General features: G+C 39.2%; 1 protein-coding gene across 1 annotated transcript; it reads left to right on the top strand.

Moving 5' to 3' along the window:
* The first annotated feature begins 3,870 nt into the window (after positions 1-3,870).
* On the top strand, positions 3,871-15,737 carry LOC133052190 (10 kDa heat shock protein, mitochondrial-like). Its single transcript, XM_061136950.1, has 2 exons — positions 3,871-3,875; positions 15,404-15,737. Exons 1-2 carry the CDS (start codon positions 3,871-3,873, stop codon positions 15,735-15,737), a joined length of 339 nt encoding a protein of 112 aa, XP_060992933.1.
* Positions 15,738-21,742: the final 6,005 nt, after the last annotated feature.

Below are 21,742 nucleotides of genomic sequence, written 5' to 3'. Positions count from 1 at the left end.
GACTTAGAAACATCACGGCCAAGGGTGTGTCCTGTAATATATTGTTCAGCATAGAGTTGGAAGAACAGGTTGGTATATCCTTTGAATTGTCTCTTTTTTCATCTGTTCCCAACAGGAAAACAGTGTCACCAGCTGACACTAAAATTTTGTTTTTTTGTTTTTTTTCTGATTACGAAAGTCATACACACCCATGGTAAAAAACAAACAACAACCAAAAATACCTGAAGGAAAAAAAGAAACAGAAAAGCAAGATAAAGAAAATGAAAGTTTCCTTTAATCTTATTACTCTGAGGTAAGCAGATTTTTTAATATTACTTTTTAGTGAGTATGTGTGTGTTTTAACACATTTATGAAATAAAATTGATATCATACTGCACAAGCTGATTGTAATGTTTTTCACTTACCAAACATGACATTTTCACTAGGTCATTATATATTCTTCTAGGGATTATATTTAATGCTTGCAAAATAGTCTGTTGAAGGATTTGCCATAATACATATAATCAGGGAAGAGTTGGTTCTCTAAACCTGGAGCTTATATCTCTCCATTCTTTGATTGAAGAATAAAGCTTTCCTTTGCTTCTGAAAAAAAAATAAACCATGATATTTTCAGACACTTATTGCTAGACATACAGGTTGTTTTCCAATGGTCTCCTTTTTACAAAGTAAAGCAGCAATGCATGTCCCTAATATTAATCAATTCACATTTCTATTATTTCCTATAAGTAAAATTCTAGGTCAATGAGAATGAATATTTTTATGATTTTTAATATACATTATCAAATTGTCATCTAGAAGAAAAGTTGTCCCAAATTACACCAATAACAGTAAAATAAAAGAAGGCTTATTTCTATAAACACTCAATTTTTAATGGAATATTATCTTCACGAACCACATATGCCTAATTTGATGAATGAAAAATAATCTCGTTTTGATTTGCATTTCTTTCAGTCTTTGAGAATAAATAGTTGTTCATGTATTTATTGACTATTTTTATTTTTTTATTGAGTGAATAGCCCATTCTAGTCCTTAGCACATTTGGGGAACAGTCATTTTTGTTTCTTATTGATTTCTAGAAACTCCTTTTTTATATATATATATTATATGCATTAACCTTTCACCATATCTGTATTACTGGTTTTCTGCAGTCCTCTCCTATACATCTTCCTTCTTAATTTTGTTTATAATATTTTTTTAAATGTTGAAAGATTATTGAAAGGGTTAACAGGGTGGTGGAGGAGAGAGAAATGCCTACATGATCTGTTCTTTGTTCTTGACCACATTTGAAACTATGCACTTATTTTTGTTTAGAAAGATTATGAGTCTAATCTTGTGTCATCATGACAAAAAATTGATAGCAAAATATTCAACTTCTTTATCTGCATGATGTCAAAGGCTGGTTCCATTTGTGTTTTTTGTTGTTATTTTAATGATTTTTCTGAAATCTTATACGAATACAGAAACAGTGACAGTTCAGCTTTCACCCACAAGGGGGCAATGAAGACCAGTATTCAGCGGTAGATGAACCACAAGACTGCAAACTGTTAAGAGCTGAAGGGGCGCCTAGAAATCATCCAGCTAGTCCACCTTCTCTTTATTTTATAGATGGGGAAAACTGGAACCTGGAGTGGTGAAATAACTTGCTCGTGGTCACAGAGCTGGCCAGTCAGAGCTGAGTCCTAAGCATTTTCCAGTTGACCATATTGTGATTTAGTTACATTGATACAAACTATAAACATATACTTTTTTTTCTGATTTTAAATTTCTTTTTGTCTTTTCAGGTAAGAATCACATAAAATTAACCATGTTAAAGTGTAAAATTCAATAGCATTTAGTATATTCACAGTGTTGCAATCACATAGGTTTTAATCTTCTGAATTCAAATCCCAGTCCTGCCACTTCCTGTAAACTTGCTGATCTTCATTTTCTTCAGTTTGTGTACTAAGAAAATGCCTTCCTTACCATGTTGTTTTGAGGATTACCAGAAATAATATTCACAAGGACCTAGCAATGTTCTTGGCACAGAGTAGATGGGAAATTCTTTCTTTCCTTCAAGATATTAATCAACAATTCCATCTATATTTATTTCACATTAAGAACAGAAACACATACCAGAGTAGATTTTTTTCTCTTCTCATGACTGTTACTGAAGTATTTACAATGAATTTTAAATGTGCTCAGAGGTTAAAAATGGTTTTTAAAAAACTTCACAACATGGGTTCTTGTGATGGAATTGGCAAAGGATTGTAGTATTCAATAGACATAAAGACCCTCTTTAAGACAAACAAGTTTCCTAGAGGAACTTCAAAAACTGGAAAATGATTCCAGTGAGGCATATAAAGCATGGTAATGTGTGTGCTACTTAATTTTGTTGTTGTTTGTTTGTTTTTGTTTGTTTTTACAAGGCAAGAATTTATTGTCAAGAAGATGGAAGAAAACCAACAAAAGTTTGCATTTGACACTATCTTCACACCAAATAACACTGCAACCCACTCCAGTATTCTTGCCTGGAAAATTCCATGGATTGAGGAGCCTGGTAGGCTACAGCCCATTGGGTCACAAAGAGTTGGACACGACTGAGTGATTTCACTTCACTTCACACCAAATAACAATAAAGGAAGTTCCATTACAGTAGAAAGAGCCTAAAGACAATGAAGTATCCTTGATTTGCTGCACTGGAGAAGGGCTCCCTCAGAGAAGGAGTCTTGAGCATCCAGTCAGGGTCCTGACTTAGCTCTCCTCATGTGTGGCCAATGCAAAAGAAAGGCCTGAGGGAAAGTAATGTGTGTGCTACTTTAGATAAAATTTTGGAACTGATCCAATCCCATCTTTTTACAGATAGTAAAACTGAGGAACAGAGAAGTTAAGCAAATTCCTGAAGGCCACACAACTGGCCAGTAACAGAACAACACCCTTCACTGTCTGGGGCCAGGATTTTTTTTTCATTTTTTCCAGCTTTATTGAGCTGTATTAATAATTGACATATAACATTGTATACATTTAAGGTATACATTATGACTTGATTCACTTAGATATTTTGAAAGATTTGCTACAGCAAAGTTAGTGAATACATTCTTCACCTCATATAATTACCATTTTGTTGTTTTTGTTATGGTGAGAACATGAAGCTCTACCCTCTTAGCAACTTTCAAGTATATGATTCAGTATTAAGTCAAGTTGCCACATTTACAATAGGGCTTCCCTGGTGGCTCAGCAGTAAAGAATCCGCTTGTGATGCAAGAGATGCAGGAACAGAGGATTTGATCCCTGGGTGGGAAAGATCCCCTGGAGTAGGAAATGGCAACCCACTCCAGTATTTTTGCCTGGAAAATCCCATGGACAGAGGAGTCTGGCAGGCTACAGACCATGAGGTCACAAAGAGTCGGACATGACTGAAGCGACTGAGCATGACCAGGACACACAATAGCTCCCCAGAACTTATTCATCTGATGTAGTTTGAAAGATGCAGAAGAGATAGAGACAGGGAGGAAATGAAGCCAGAGGGGCAAAGAAAGGAAAGGTAGGTAAGTTTCAAGTTAAGGAAGGTAAGTTTCTAAACAGAGCAAGATTCAGTCTTCAGATAGTGGAAGAAGTAAAAAAATAGCAAGCAGCTCTTTTCTGGGAGAAATATTGAGTCAGTCGTGCCCCTACTATTCCTCCCAAGGAAGCAACCCTAGGAACTACTGGAAAGGTGTGCCTCCCCACAGCGTCTGCCTTACTGAACAAACAAAAGCTATAAATGACCCAATCAAAAAATGGCCCAAAGAACTAAACAGACATTTCTCCAAAGAAGACATACAGATGGCTAACAAACACATGAAAAGATGCTCAACATCACTCATTATCAGAGAAATGCAAATCAAAACCACGATGAGGTACCTTTACATGCCAGTCATGATGGCTGCTATCCAAAAGTCTACAAGCAACAAATGCTGGAGAGGATGTGGAGAAAAGGGAACCCTCTTACACTGTTGGTGGGAATGCAAACTAGTACAGCCACTATGGAGAACAGTGTGGAGATTTCTTTAAAAACGAAATAGAACTGCCATATGACCCAGCAATCCCACTCTTGGGCATACACACCAAGGAAACCAGGTCTGAAAGAGACAGGTGCACCCCAATGTTCATCGCAGCACTGTTTATAATAGCCAGGACATGGAAGCAACCTAGATGCCCATCAGCAGACAAATGCATAAGAAAGCTATGGTAAATATACACCATGGAATATTACTCAGCCATTAAAAAGAATTCATTTGAATCAGTTCTAATGAGATGGATGAAACTGGAGCCGATTGTACAGAGTGAAGTAAGCCAGAAATATAAACACCAATACAGTATACTAATGCATATATATGGAATTTTAAAAGATAGTAATGATAACCCTATATGCAAGACAGAAAAAGAGACACAGATGTATAGAACAGACTTTTGGACTCTGTGGGAGAAGGCGAGGGTGGGATGATCTGAGAGAAGAGCATTGAAACATGTATATTATCAAGTGTGAAACAGATCACCAGCCCAGGTTGGATGCATGAGACAAGTGCTCAAGGCTGGTGCACTGGGAAGACCCAGAGGGATGGGATGGGGAGGGAGATGGGAGGGGAGGGGGTATCAGGATGGGGAACACATGTAAATCCATGGCTGATTCATGTCCATGTATGGCAAAAACCACTGCAGTATTGTAAAGTAATTAGCCTCCAACTAATAAAAATAAATGAAAAAAATAAAAAATAAAATAAATAAAATAAAATAAAAATGAAAATGAAAATTGTTGATATCAGAGCTGTCAGGTTTTGTTAGCACCCCAAGTCTTTTAAAGTCTGACTAAAAATTACCCAAATGACTAAAATCTAAGTTCCTAATAAACAGAGCAAGGAAAGAGATACCTGATGGAGAGTTTAAAAAGAAAATCCTAAAAATAAATAAATAAATAAATAAAATAAAAATAAATTAAAAAATAAAAAGAAAATCCTGTCCTTCAGTCCCATGTTCTCCTCCGTTATTGGCAATCAGTCATGAAAATTGCTGTTAATTATGTACCAGTGTTAGCTTTTGTTATTAGCTGTATCTGAGCCAAGTGAGCTTTCTGATCTAGCTTTCTGATTTGTAGTGTTATTCTTTAGTTTGTCACAATAAAAAAAATTGGAACATAATAAATTGAGCTGAAGAATTATTGTCTCTGCATGACGCATGTCTTTACTGTTTTTTTCTAGAATACTTCTTTTGTTACAGTAACAAAAGCTGAATATCTTACATTTTGGCAGAGATTTTTGTTACCTGGCATTTCCACACTTCAATATTATGAGAACTAATATTTGTAGTGGAGACCCATAGACATTGTAAGAGGCTAAGTTATTTACGGAAACAACAAAGAAAAAATAAGGGATATTAATTTTGTTTGGTCTATTCTGTAGTATGAAAAACAGGTACTTCATATATAATGTATATTGGTATGGTGTGTATGGTAATGTAAACCATAATGCTCTACTTACCTGAAACGGGGAGTTTATTTTCTTTCCTTCTCCCGTTTAGCTTTATTTCCCCATAGAATCCTGTTTCAAGAGTGGTAGGTTATTTCTTCCCAGTTTCACCAAATACCTGCCAAGTGGCTATAGAATCAATGCTGGAATACTACAGGGGGCAAGAAATGTAACCTTTTTACAATGCAGGTGATTAATCTTTGCAAAGATGGTGCAAGCTTCCTTACATGGAGTCAAATTCTGACTTCTTATGACTTCCACTGATTGGTCCTAGGGCTATTCAAAACAAGTGTTTTACAGGTTGTGTATATATACAACATATATGCAGTGTACAGGAAGAGAATTAGACTTGCATATTCCAAATCTGAATTACAGTAGTCCAAAATAAAAATGTCTCTTCTCTAAATTAAAAAAAAAAAAGGAAACAAGTGTTTTACATGGAATAGACTTCCAGTATTTGAAAACAGCTCTATTTTTCTGACTTGAAATATCCTCAGGTCCCTAAGCAAGATATGATATGTTTTAAATTCCTCATTTTCATGGTAATGAGTAAATTTTTGTCTTGTGTCTCCCCTGTACCAGGCACTATCAAAGGTATGAGGATGAGGATGGTAAATGGGAAGCAGCAGGAGCAGAAGTTGAGGCAGAAGCAAAAACGCAAAAAGCCATTTAATCCTTACTAAGGAATGTGGATGTATTTTTAAAATAATAGGCAATAAATGAAAGATTTTTAAACAAACAGATGTGAAACTTAAATTTGTGTTATAGACATGCCAATTATGTCTATAGACATAGAATGGCCAAGAATGGCCCACAGAGCAGCAGACCACCTATAACAGAACCACCTAGAGACTTTATTGAAAATGCAAATACTTGAACCCACCATGATCTGCTAAATTCAGGTCTCTGTGGGCTGTGCAGCCCAGGCACCTACCTATATCAAGTTTTCTCTTGGACTCTGATGCCCACCATCTGAGGGCTTGGGGTTGAGAAACCTCGATGGTGGCAGTTGAAGAGTTTGTTTGTCAAATGAAAGCCAGTAGGCATCCAGAACCCAGAGCCTGACCCACCAAGGCAAAGGGCTTGGAAACACCCTGGCCCAGGGCAGGGACACAACTCGGCCCTCCTGCATCCTCTCCTCTCAATCATTGCCTGCCTGGTGCCTTCTCTCCCTTGGGGTCAGGCCTAAGCATCACCTCTTTGTACTTCTTTCCTGGCTTCCTACTCTTACAGGCATTCAGAAAACCTCTATTTCTTTCTATTTCTCACAGTCTGTAATCTCACATCCATATGTGCAGCTCCTCATAAAGCCCCTCCCCTCCCCCGACTAGACTGTAAGTTCCCTGAGGTCCAGGCCTGTGTTGTTCTCATTGCTGAGTTCCCACAGCACCTGGTACAGGGCCAGACACAAGATAAGCTGCAGCTAAATATTTGGAGATGGATGCATGGATGGATGGATAGATGAATGCATGGATGGATGGATGGATAGATGAGTGGATGGGTGGATAGATGGGTGTATGGATAGGTGGATAGGTGGGCAGGTGGGCAGGTGGATGGAAGGATGGATGGGTACCTAGATGGATATATGGGTGAATGGGTGGGTGGTTGGATGCATGGATCGGTGGATGGAAAGATGGATGGATGGTTAGATGATGGGTGGCTGGATGGGAGGATGGATGGATGGATGGGTGAGTGAAAGGATGGGTGGGTGGATGGAAGGATGGATGGGTACTTAGATGGATAGATGGGTGAATGGTTGGCTGGGTGGATGAGGGGTGGGTGGATGGAAGGATGAATGGGTACATGGATGGATGGTTGGGTGGATGGAAGGATGGGTAGATGAATGGGGAGGCACTGGTGGCAGCCCCAGCTTGGACAACAGTGCTGAGTGGCAAACCTCTGTGGGGCCAGTCCTGGCTGCTCTATTGGCCAGATTGCTCATGACACCATTAATGGCTTAAAGCACAGGCCCTTTCTCTGTAGGTTCCCAAATCTTGGCAGAATCAGAAAGCAAATCATGGAAAGCAAACCAAAGCCAAGGCAGCCAAGTCTGGGGTAAGAGGCCAAGGTAAGCCGCACATTTCTGGTTGGTTGGCTGAGTACCCAGAGGCCAGGGGAGGAGAGGCCTGGATTTGCTGACCTCTTGCCCTGGCCCTGGCCTCCCCGGCTGTGGCTCCCCGGGGGTAGGCACAGAGCATGGGTAGAATTCACTACCTCAAAATTTATCTCTTTGGCATAAGGATTATCTTAGGCTGGTTATTTTTAAGGAACAGCAGAGCTAGGAAAGCTCTGGAAACCTAGCAGAAGTTACTATGTTGTAAGAAACATTTACATTTATAACGGAAATCTCCATTTGTAAGGGAGTCTCCCTTGCTGGACCAGGAAGAGAAGGATGACTTAATCTCAAGAAACTCTTATCAGTGGAGAAGACAGCAATTGTTAAATATGCATGACAATCTTACTCTTGTTCCCTGAGCTTTTCCTGAAAACCTCCCATCACTGGCTCTCCCTCACTCCCTCATCATCTTCTTTTGTTTTTAGCTGGCGATGGTATATAAGTTGGAGGCTTAGACCATTTTGGGGAGTCACTCAATTTTCCTGGGTCTCTCCCATGAATGCAGGAGGTACATAGGTTACTAAGAGTCTGTATGTTTTTCTCCTGTTTATCTGTCTTTTATTACAGGGCCAGAGGCCTCAGGGAACCTGATGTGAAGAACTGACTCATTGGAAAATACCCTGACGCTGGGAAAGATTGAAGGCGGGAGGAGAAAGGCATAACAGAGGATGAGATGGTTAGATGGCATCACTGACTCAACAGACATGAGTCTGAGCAAGCTCTGGGAGATGGTGATGGACAGGGAAGCATGGCGTGCTGCAGCCCATGGGATCACAAAGAGTCAGACATGACTGAGCAACTGAACTAAAGTGAACTGAGGGGCCTCAGTCAAGAACCTAGAAGGATAGAGAGGAAGTTATTTTTCCTCCTTCACAGCCCTTACTCTATCCTATGCAGAGTCATGGGCAAATGTCCTGGAAGCCTGGGAGCACTGGTCTCCACTGGTTCCCCAGGATGCCTCAGAATGAGGAGAGCCACATGAAGGTTTGCAGAACATCACACATGATGTGCCTTCACCTTATTCTGAAGGGCTGGCCCAGGCCACCTGCAAACCATGTCTCCTCACCACCAGAATGATATGTTCCCTCTGGAATGAAGAGCCAGGTCCCAGTGACTTGAACAGATCAGACTCTGGAGAACGAGGATCTCTGATGAGATGCATGTAGCAACCATCTCTGAGTGTCTCTCAAGGCTGTGTGCTGATTGCTATATAGTTTGCAGCAATCTTTTGAGGCGGGCACTATTGTTGTCCCCAATTTACAGATAAGAAGACTGAGGGTTTGTCAGGCTAAATGGGTTTGTCACTGTCCCACAGAGAGCTGAGATGTGAACCCTGGCAGCCTGGCTCCAGAGCCTATGCCCTGAATTGCTGCACTGTGTGTGCTGCCTCCCTTGTACAAGTGAAAACTCAGACACAGAGAAGCCAAGTGGTGTGCCCAGTGTCACATAGCTGGCTAATGGCAGAGCTGGAAACAGAAATTAGGTCTCCTGTCCCCACTCCACTCTCTTCCCCACATGGCTCTGTCCCTCTAGGTGCAATCAAGATGGATAACTTGTCCTACTTTACTGAGTCCTGATGGCAGAGACAGAGGAGCTCTCCTCAGTGTCATGACTATTTCTTTGACTGCTCAGCACTCGGACATTCTTAGGCTGAGAGGCATGGTGGGCTCAGGCCTTCTGTGTTTGTCCAAAGCTTTCAAAAAGGATAATGGCCCAGACTAGCGTGCTGGTCACCCTGGAGTCTGGAGCCTACCTGTGTCCATCACCCTCCTGAGTCCCTGGGCCTCATGGACTCTGTCTACAGGCCCTTTGTCCGGGGGGGGGGGGGACTCCCACTCCACTCACCATGTCTCTTCCTCCCCTTGGCTCTTTCTCCTGTTAGCTGTGCAGGCTGGGACGGGGGGCGGGGGGGAGGGGCTCACCCCCACCCAGGGCTTTTAATGCGATGGTTTGTCAAGCTCTAGGAAGCATAGATAAATAATTCAGTGAAGGAAGCTCAAGAAACATTCTTCCAGAGAAGAGTACTTTGACAGTGGGAGAGGCAGAGAAGGACAGCATCTTATAATGGGAGGGATGCAGTTGGGGTGACAGCCATACAGGAGAGGAGGAGAAAGAAGGCTGTGTCGGAATCACTAACAGTGCAGGCTTTCGGTAGAGTTTTAAACATAAAAGTTACTGAAGATCAGAATTGCCTTTTTAAAGAGTCCTCTGACTCCAGTGAGAGGGTGAGCGTGAATGGGGGCTACAATAGAGACAGGAAGAGCATAGAGGAAGCTATTGCAATCACTCAAGTTTCCGTTGTAATGAAAGGAAAAAGGTAGACTGGATAGGAGGTGTGGGTCGTGAAGGCAGAGTTTAGGGTGGTCCTTCGGTTTCTGAGCTCTGACCTCAGAGCAAATTCTAATTTGTTAGTTCCTCCCTTAAAATGTGTCATTTGGGGTGCCTTTGGTGCACCACAGAGTAAATTTCAACCATCAGCTTCTTTCCTCACTAGCACAGGATCTAGTGCTATGTCCTGGCACATAGAGTGAAGATGGGGCAAGATTTGGGTAGCAAGTTATCCTCCACCTTCCAACTATTCCTCCCCTAGCAATATCATTGTAGTGGGATTTTCTTGAGATAATCAACTCCTGCTAATTCAACCTAAAATTACATTATCTTTCTTTGTATTTGTACCAAGCTTTCTTCCCTTTCTCCTTCCTTTCCTCCCTTCTTTTCTTTCCTTTTCCTTTCCTCAAGTAGTTACTGCCAGGCACTGGGCTAGGTGCAAGTAACTACTCATTATTAATTATACCTCCTAAATGGCTTTCTCATGTGGTATTAATCAATCTTGTACTGCTATCTTGTATTAATGCAATTCACTGGAGGAGATAGGGATATGAGGCTCTCACCATATTCAATGTATAGTGCTTAACACTGTGGGAATACACTTACCCCTGCTAAATTGCATCTGGTTAGATTCAGCCCATGGTCACAATTTATTAAGATGATTTCTTTACCTAATTCTAGAAGCCACTATATTTGCCATCATACTCAATTCTTGTCATTGATATATTTAATATGCAAGTCTTATTTTTTTTAACCTTAGTCATTAATCAAAATTTCGAGGGAGGAGCCAAGATGGCGGAGGAATAGGACGGGGAGATCACTTTCTCCCCTACAAATTCATCGAAAGAACAATTGAATGTTGAGCAAACTTCACAAAACAACTTCTGATCGCTAGCTGAGGACATCAGGCACCCAGAAAAGCAGCCCATTGTCTTTGAAAGGAGGTAGGACAAAATACAAAAGATAAATAGAGAGCCAAAGGAGCTAGGGATGGAGACCCATCCCAGGAAGGGAGTCTTAATAGAGGAAGTTTCCAAACACCAGGAAACCCTCGCACTGGCAGGTCTGGGGGAAGTTTTCGAATCTTGGAGGGCAACCTAACTGGGAGGAAAAATAAATAAAACCCACAGATTACGTGCCTAAAAGCAACTCCCAGCAGAAAAGTACCCCAGACGCCTGCATCTGCCACCAGCAAGTAGGGGCAGAACGAAGAGAAGCGGGCAGCATTGCTTAGGGTAAGGACCGGGCCTGAGTGCCCTGAGGACAATCGGAGGGAGCTTTTGTGAGATAGCAACTTAAACTGTGGGACAGCAAAAGACAGAGAGAAAATTAACCAGCCTGAACACACTGCCGGCCGTTTGCAGAACAAAGGGTTTGAGCAAGTCCAGAAAAGAGCTAGCCGGCTTCGGACCGGCCTATCCCCACCAGGAGGCAGGGGGGAGGGGAAAGGGGAAAACTCGGCCCCAAGACGGCATCCCCTACCACACTGCAAACAAGCCTCCAGTTTCTAACCAAAGACTTCCTGAGATTCTGGATGGTCGACATCCGCTGGGAGGGTCGCGGCTAAACACAAGGAACACGCACCCAACTGGCGCAGGCAGAAACTGAGGCTGGGGGCGCGAAGGGGAGAAGGCGCACCACACCCGGGGAGAGTGCGCCCGTCAAGCTCCTGGCTGCCTGAGCTGCTCGGGCCGGGGAAGGCACAAAACACAGGCGCAACTGAGTCCGCGCTTTTGTGGAATACCTGAAAACTGGAACCGCACGCAACGCAGGGCACCCTCCATATAGAGCAGCCGGGAGCCTGAGCAGCGTAGACAGGGAAAGCAGCGCCCCCTCCCTCCCCGCAGCGCAACGGAACTAGCGAACCTGAACAAGAGACCACCTCTGCCCGCCTATGTCAGGGTGGAAATTAGGCACTGAAGAGACCAGCAAAAGGAAGCCAGATAAACAAAGGGAACCGCTTCAGAAGGGACCAGTGCAACAGATTAAAATCCCTGTAGATAACACTGACTACACAGGAAGGGACCTATAGATATCAAGAAATGTAAGCTGGAATAAGGAGCTATCTGAAACTGAACCAAACCCACACTGACCACAACAGCTCCAGAGAAATTCCTAGATATATTTTCACTTTTTTTTAATTAAAAAAAATGTTTTTTCTTTTTTATTTTTTCTTTTTTATTTTCTTTTAAAATTCCCTATTACTCCCCCATTATTCCTTAACTTTCATTTTCATAGATTTTTATGAATTTTTTTAATTAGGAAAAAAAATTTTTTTTCTTGTTTTTTTTCTTTTTCTTTTCTTTTTTCTTTTTCTCTTATTTCCTTTTAAAGTCCTCTATTACTCCTCTACTACTCCTTAATTTTCATTTTCATTTCACTATAACCTTGCAAAAAAAAAGAGAAACCCTATTTTTAAACTGACCTTCATATATATTTCTAAAATTTTTTGTGTTTTTGTTTTTAACATTGTATTTTTAAGAGTCTAACCTCTACTCTAGATTTTTCATCTTTGTTTTTCAGTATTTGATATCAATTTTGGACATTTAAGAATCCAATATTCAGTTCCCATTTTTATTCAGGAGTGTGTTGATTACTCTCTCCCACTTTTGACTCTCCGTTTTCTACCTCAGAACAACTCTATTTCCTCCTTTCCCCTTCTCTTCCCAATCCAATTCTGTGAATCTTTGTGGGTGTCTGGGCTATGGAGAACACTCTGGGAACAGACAACTGTGTAGATCTGTCTCTCTCCTCTTGCGTCCCCCTTTTTCTCCTCCTGCTCATCTCTATCGCCCTCCTCCCTCTCCTCTTCTTCATGTAACTCTGTGAACCTCTCTGGGTGCCCCTCATGGGGGAGAATCTTTTCACCATTAACCTAGAAGTTTTATTATCAGTGCTGTATAGTTGGAGAAGTCTTGAGACTACTGGAAGAATAAACTGAAATCCAGAGGCAGGAGACTTAAGCCCAAAACCTGAGAACACCAGAAAACTCCTGACTACAGGGAACATTAAGTAATGAGAGACCATCCAGTAGCCTCCATACCTACACTGAAACCAACCACCACCCAAGAGCCAGTAAGTTTCAGAGCAAGACATACCACGCAAATTCTCCAGCAACGCAGGAACATAGCCTTGAACATCAACATATAGGTTGCCCAAAGTCACACCTAACACATAGACCCATCTCAAAACTCGTTACTGGGCACTCCATTGCACTCCAGAGAAAAGAAATCTAGTTCCACATACCAGAACACGGACACAAGCTTCCCTAACCAGGAAACCTTGACAAGCCAATCGTCCAACCCCACCCACTGGGTAAAACCTCCACAATAAAAAGGAACCACAGACCTCCAGAATACAGAAAGCCCACTCCAGACACAGCAATCTAAACAAGATGAAAAGGCAGAGAAATACCCAACAGGTAAAGGAACATGAAAAATGCCCACCAAGTCAAACAAAAGAGGAGGAGATAGGGAATCTACCTGAAAAAGTATGTAGAATAATGATAATAAAAATGATCCAAAATCTTGAAAACAAAATGGAGTTACAGATAAATAGCCTGGAAACAAAGTTTGAAAAGATGCAAGAAATGTTTAATAAAGACCTAGAAGAAATAAAAAAGAGTCAATTAAAAATGAATAATGCAATAAATGAGATTAGAAACACTCTGGAGGGAACCAAGAGTAGAATAATGGAGACAGAATATAGGATAAGTGAGGTAGAAGATAAAATGGTGGAAATAAATGAAGCAGAGAGGAAAAAAGAATGAAAAGAAATGAGGACAACCTCAGGGACCTCTGGGACAATGTGAAATGCCCCAACATTCGAATCATAGGAGTCCCAGAAGAAGACAAAAAGAAAAGCCATGAGAAAATACTCGAGGAGATAATAGCTGAAAACTTCCCTAAAATGGGGAAGGAATAAAAAGTCCAAGAAACCCAGAGAGTCCCAAACAGGATAAACCCAAGGCGAAACACCCCAAGACATATTTTAATCAAATTAACAAAGATCAAACACAAAGAACAAATATTAAAAGCAGCAAGGGAGAAAGAAAAAATAACACACAAAGGGTTTCCCATAAGGATAACAGCTGATCTATCAATAGAAACCCTCCAAGCCAGAAGGGAATGGCAGGACATACTTAAAGTAATGAAAGAGAATAACCTACAACCTAGATTACTGTACCCAGCAAGGATCTCATTCAGATAAGAAGGAGAATTCAAAAGCTTTACAGACAAGCAAAAGCTGAGAGAATTCAGCACCACCAAACCAGCTCTTCAACAAATGCTAAAGGATCTTCTCTAGACAGGAAACACAGAAAGGTTGTATAAACGCGAACCCAAAGCAACAAAGTAAATGGCAACGGGACCATACCTATCAATAATTACCTTAAATGTAAATGGGTTGAATGCCCCAACCAAAAGACAAAGACTGGCTGAATGGATACAAAAACAAGACCCCTATATATGCTGTCTACAAGAGACCCACCTCAAAACAAGAGACACAAACAGACTAAAAGTGTACGGCTGGAAAAAAAATATTTCACGCAAATGGAGACCAAAAGAAAGCAGGAGTTGCAATACTCATATCAGATAAAATAGACTTTAAAATAAAGGCTGTGAAAAAAGACAAAGTAGGACACTACATAATGATCAAAGGATCAATCCAAGGAGAAGATATAACAATTAAAAATATATATATGCACCCAACATAGGAGCACCACAATATGTAAGGCAAATGCTAACGAGTATGAAAGAGGAAATTAACAGTAACACAATAATAGTGGGAGACTTTAATACCCCACTCACAACTATGGATAGATCAACTAAACAGAAAATTAACAAGGAAACACAAACTTTAAATGACACAATGGACCAGCTAGACCTAAGTGATATCTATAGGACATTTCACCCCAAAACAATCAACTTCACCTTTTTCCCAAGTGCACACGGAACCTTCTCCGAATAGATCACATCCTGGGCCATAAATCTAGTCTTGGAAAATTAAAAAAAAAATTGAAACCATTCCAGTCATCTTTTCTGACCACAGTGCAGTAAGATTAGATCTCAATTACAGGGAAAAAAAATTGTTAAAAATTCAAACATATGGAGGCTAAATAATACGCTTCTGAATAACCAACAAATCATAGAAAAAATCAAAAAAGAAATCAAAATATGCATAGAAATGAATGAAAATGAAAACACAACAACCCAAAACCTATGGGACACTGTAAAAGCAGTGCTAAGGGGAAGGTTCATAGCATTACAGGCTTACCTCAAGAAACAAGAATATAGTCAAATAAATAACCTAACTCTACACCTAAAGCAACTAGAGAAGGAAGAAATGAAGAACCCCAGGGTTAGTAGAAGGAAAGAAATCTTAAAAATCAGGGCAGAAATAAATGCAAAAGAAACAAAAGAGACCATAGCAAAAATCAACAAAGCTGAGGTCTCTCCTTTTGCCTGCGGCGTGAGTGCAGAGTGCGAACTGCGGCAGCCGGAGTCGTGGCAGGACAGGCATTTAGAAAGTTTCTTCCCCTCTTTGACCGAGTATTAGTTGAAAGAAGTGCAGCCGAAACTGTAACCAAAGGAGGTATTATGCTTCCAGAAAAATCACAAGGAAATGTATTGCAAGCAACGATGGTAGCTGTTGGATCAGGCTCTAAAGGAAAGGGTGGAGAGATTCAGCCAGTTAGTGTGAAAGTTGGAGATAAAGTTCTTCTCCCAGAATATGGAGGCACCAAAGTAGTTCCAGACGACAAGGATTATTTCTTATTTAGAGATGGTGACATTCTTGGGAAATACGTTGATTGAAATAAGTCACTATTGAAACGGCATCACGTGAAGCCGCCCATTCCACTGAAGTTCTGAAATCTTTCATCATGTAAATAATTTCCATGTTTCTCTTTTATAATAAACTAAGGATATCCAAGCTAATGACATCCAGTGTTTAAAATTTAGTTTCACTGTACTGGTATAAACATTTCCAAATAAAAAAAATATAAATCAACAATCAACAAAGCTAAAAGCTGGTTTTTTGAAAAAATAAACAAAATTGACAAACCATTAGCAAGACTCATTAAGAAACAAAGGGAGAAGAACCAAATTAACAAAATTGGAAATGAAAATAGAGAGATCACAACAGACAACACTGAAATACAAAGGATCATAAGAGACTACTACCAGCAGCTCTATGCCAATAAAATGGGCAATTTGGAAGAAATGGACAAATTCTTAGAAAAGTATAACTTTCCATAACTGAACCAGGAAGAAATAGAAGATCTTAACAGACCCATCACAAGCAAGGAAATCGACACTGTAATCAGAAATCTTCCAGCAAACAAAAGCCCAGGACCAGATGGCTTCACAGCTGAATTCTACGAAAAATTTAGAGAAGAGCTAAGACCTATCTTACTCAAACTGTTCCAGAAAATTGCAGAAGAAGGTAAACTTCCAAACTCATTCTATGAGGCCACCATCACCCTAATTCCAAAACCAGACTAAGATGCCACAAAAGAAGAAAACTTCAGGCCAGTATCACTGATGAACATAGATGCAAAAATCCTTAACAAAATTCTAGCAAACAGAATCCAGCAACATATTTAAAAAAATCATACACCGTGACTAAGTGGGCTTTATCCCAGGAATGCAAGGATTCTTTAATATCTGCAAATCAATCAATGTGATACACCACATTAACAAATTGAAAGATAGAAACCATATGATTATCTCAATAGATGCAGAAAAAGCCTTTGACAAAATTCAACACCCATTTATGATTAAAACTCTCCAGAAAGCAGGAATAGAAGGAACATACCTCAACATAATAAAAGCTATATATGACAAACCCACAGCAAGCATCACCCTCAATGGTGAAAAATTGAAAGCATTTCCCCTGAAATCAGGAACAAGACAAGGGTGCCCACTCTCACCACTACTGTTTAACATAGTGTTGGAAGTTTTGGCCACAGCAATCAGAGCAGAAAAAGAAGTAAAAGGAATCCAGGTAGGAAAAGAAGAAGTGAAACTCTTGCTGTCTGCAGATGACATGATCCTTTACATAGAAAACCCTAAAGACTCTACTAGAAAATTACTAGAGCTAATCAATGAATATAGTAAAGTTGCAGGATATAAAATTAACACACAGAAATCCCTTGAATTCCTATACACTAACAATGAGAAAACAGAAAGAAAAATTAAGGAAACAATAACATTCACAATTGCAACAAAAAGAATAAAATACTTAGGAGTATATCTACCTAAAGAAACAAAAGACCTATACATAGAAAACTATAAAACACTGATGAAAGAAATCAAAGAGGACACAAACAGATGGAGAAATATACCATGTTCATGGATTGGAAGAATGAATATTGTCAAAATGGCTATACTACCCAAAGCAATCTACAGATTCAATGCAATCCCTATTAAGCTACCAACGGTATTTTTCACAGAACTAGAACAAATAATTTGACAATTTGTATGGAAATACAAAAAACCTCGAATAGCCAAAGTAATCTTGAGAAAGAAGCATGGAACTGGAGGAATCAACATGCCTGACTTCAGACTCTCCTACAAAGCCACAGTCATCAAGGCAGTATGGTACTGGCACAAAGACAGAACTATAGATCATTGGAACAGAATAGAAAGCCCAGAGATAAATCCATGAACCTATGGACACCTTATCTTCAACAAAGGAGGCAAGGATATACAATGGAAAAAAGACAACCTCTTTAACAAGTGGTGCTGGGAAAACTGGTCAACCACTTGTAAAAGAATGAAACTAGAACACTTTCTAACACCATACACAAAAATAAACTCAAAATGGATTAAAGATCTACATGTAAGACCAGAAACTATAAAACTCCTAGAGGAGAACATAGGCAAAATGCTCTCTGACATAAATCATAGCAGGATCCTCTATGACCCACTTCCCAGAATATTGGAAATAAAAGCAAAAATAAACAAAAGGGACCTAATGAAACTTAAAAGCTTTTGCACAACAAAGGAAACTATAAGTAAGGTGAAAAGACAGCCCTCAGATTGGGAGAAAATAATAGCAAACGAAGCAACAGAAAAAGGATTAATCTCAAAAATATACAAGAACACCTGCAGCTCAATTCCAGAAAAATAAATGACCCAGTCAAAAAATGGGCCAAAGAACTAAACAGACATTTCTCCAAAGAAGACATACAGATGGCTAACAAACACATGAAAAGATGCTCAACATCACTCATTATCAGAGAAATACAAATCAAAACCACAATGTGGTACCATTACACACCAGTCAGGATGGCTGCTATCCAAAAGTCTACAAGCAACAAATGCTGGAGAGGATGTGGAGAAAAGGGAACCCTCTTACACTGTTGGTGGGAATGCAAACTAGTACACCCACTGTGGAGAACAGTGGGGCGATTTCTTAAAAAACTGGAAATAGAACTGCCATATGACCCAGCAATCCCACTTCTGGGCATATACACCGAGGAAACCGGATCTGAAAGAGACACGTGCACCCCAATGTTCACCACAGCACTATTTATGATAGCCAGGACATGGAAGCAACCTAGATGCCCATCAGCAGACGAATGTATAAGGAAGCTGTGGTATATATACACCATGGAATATTACTCAGCCATTAAAAATAATTCATTTGAATCAGTTCTAATGCGATGGATGAAACTGGAGCCCATTATACAAAGTGAAGTAAGCCAGAAAGATAAAGAACATCACAGCATACTAACACATATATATGGAATTTAGAAAGATGGTAATGATAACCCTATGTGCAAAACAGAAAAAGAGACACACATGTAGAGAACAGACTTTTGAACTCTGTGGGAGAAGGCAAGGGTGGGATGTTATAAGAGAACAGCATCGAAACATGTATATTATCTATGGTGAAACAGATCACCAGCCCAGGTTTGATGCATGAGACAAGTGCTCGGTCCTGGTGCACTGGGAAGACCCAGAGGGATCGGATAGAGAGGGAGGTGGGAGGGGGGATCGGGATGGGGAATACATGTAATTCCATGGCTGATTCATGTCAGTGTATGACAAAAACCACTACAATATTGTAAAGTAACTAGCCACCAACTAATAAAAATAAATTTAAAAAAATTTCGAACAGTATGTGTTGAAGGACAGAGCCTTTCAGGTTGACATAAACCCCCACTAATTAGCATTTTTATTGTGCAATCCCTCAACTTATTACAAACCCACCTAATTATATCATCCAATAATCAATGTTTTCCATATTATCTGCTAACTATTGTGAGGAGTCCCAGTTAAATTTCTTCTTGAAGTCTGGATATATTCTTTTATTACTTTGGCATAGATGGGAGCTGAGCAACCTTTAAGAATCTATCCCATATATGCATCTAACAACAGAACCCCCAAATACATGATGCAAAAACTGACAGAATTGAAGGAAGAAATAAACAATTGAACGATAATCACAGGAGACTTCAATACTTGACTTTCAACAATAGATAGAACTACTAGACAAATGATCAATAAGGAAATAGAAAACTAGAATGACACTATAGACCAAGTAGACCTAACAAAGCATCTCTAAAGATTCAAACCAAAATGTATTCTTCTCCAGTGCACAAGGAACATTTCTGAGGATAGATCATATGTTACACAATTGCACAAGTCTCAATAAATTTAGAAGGGTTGAAATTACCTAAAGAATGTTCTCTGACCACAGCCGAATGAAATTAGAAATTAAAAACAGAAATAAATTTGAGAAATTCACAAAGATGTGGAAATTAAATACTACTCACCTTAATAATCAATAGATAAATGGAAAAATCACAGGAAAATTAAGAAATACTTGAAGATGAGTGAAAAATGAAAGTATAACATGCCTAAACTTGGGAGTGCAATAAAAGCAATGCTTAGAGGGAACACCTACATTAAAAGAAGAAAGGTCTCAAATCAATAGCTTAGCTTTCACCTTAAGAAACAAGAAAGAGTAAATAAAAAAACAAGGAGAAAGAAGGAAATAACCCAGACTAGAATGCAAATAAGTTAAATTGAGAATAGAAAAAGAGCAAAATCAATGAAACAAAAAAACTGGTTCTTTGAAAAGATCAAAAAAGCTGACCAAACTGTAGATGAACTGACCAAGAATAAAAGAGCAAAAGCTCAATTCATTAAAATCAAGAACAAAACATAATCTTATAGAATTTTTTTAAAAATTATAGAGGAAATTATGAACAACTCTAGGTGAATAACTTAGATGTGATGGACACATTTCTAGAAAGGCACACAGTGCTAAAACTGACTCAAGAAGAAATAACAAATCTGAATAAATCTATAACAGGTAAAGAGATTGAATTAGTAATTTTAAAAAAGCTTTCCACAAAGAAAAGCCCAAGACCAGATGGCTGTAGTAATGAATTCCACTAAACTCTAAAAAAGGATTAACACAATCATTCACAAACAACCCACAAAATAGAGGAATGGACACTTCCCAACTCATTTTATGAAGTTAGTATTATTACCTCTATACCAAAGTCAGATAAAGGCATCATGAGAAAAGAATATAGAGACCATTTAACCCTTATAAATATAGAAACAAACAACTTCAACAAAATACCAGCAAACTGAATCAAACAGCATGTAAAAATGATTATATGTCATGACCAATTGGGATTTATCTCAGAAATACTAGGCTGGTAACATACAAAAAACATTGTCATATGTTAATAGAATAAAGTAAAGACACATGATCACTTTAATAGATGACAAAATTGAGCACTCTCTTGTGATAAAATACACACAGATACAACACTTAGCAAATTCAGAATATCAGGGAGCTTCCTCAACCTGATAAAAGGCATCTGTGAAATATCTACAGCTAACATCATGCCTGTAGGGGAATGACTGAATGCTTTGCCCCTGTGATCAGAAACAAGACAAGATGCCCACTCTCCACTTTTATTTTATGGGTGATGGAAGTTCTAACCAAGGCAATTAGGCAAGAACAAGAAATAAAAGTCTTATACATTGGAAAAGACAAATAATATTATCTCTATTCACAGGTGACATACTGTTACTATTTAAAATTTTAAACAAACCCCCCAAAATTATCAGTTAATAAAGTCCAAAAAAGTTGCAAGTTACAAGATCAACACACAAAAATCAGTTGTATTTCCATATACTAGCAGTGAACAATCATAAAAGGAAATTAAGACATTTTTATTTATAATAGTATCAAAAAAATAAAATGCTCAGAAACAAATTTGATTTTAAAAAGTCCAAGACTTGTACACTGACAAATACATAACATCATTGAGAGAAATTAAAGACACCCTGTATTCATGAGTTGGAAGACTTAATATTGCAAAGATAGCAATACTCCCAAACTGATCTACAGAATCAACAATCCTTAGCAAAGTCCCAGCTGGCTTCTTTGAAAAAATTGTCAAGTTGATGCTGCAGTTAATATGAAAACACACAGGATGAAGAACAACTAAAACAGTCTTGGAAAAGGAGAACAAATTCTATGACTTACACTTCCAAAATTCAAAATTTGTTACAAAGCTATAGTAATCAGGACAGTGTGGTAATGACATAACAATAGCTGTATAGATCAATGGCATAGAATTAAAAGCCCAGAAATAAATCCTTACATTTTCAGTCAATTGGCTTTCAGCAGATGTGTCAGGATAATTCAAAGGGGGAAGAATGGTCTTTCCAACAAATAGTGCTGTGACAACTGGATCAATTCAGTTCAGTCGCTCAGTCGTGTCTGACTCTTTGTGACCCCATGAATCGCTGCATGCCAGGCCTCCCTGTCCATCACTAGCTCC

The sequence above is a fragment of the Dama dama genome, chromosome X, assembly GCF_033118175.1.
Source record: "Dama dama isolate Ldn47 chromosome X, ASM3311817v1, whole genome shotgun sequence".
NCBI lineage: Eukaryota > Metazoa > Chordata > Mammalia > Artiodactyla > Cervidae > Dama > Dama dama.
Note: the sequence above shows the minus strand (reverse complement) of the source record. Positions and strands in the feature narration are given on the sequence as shown.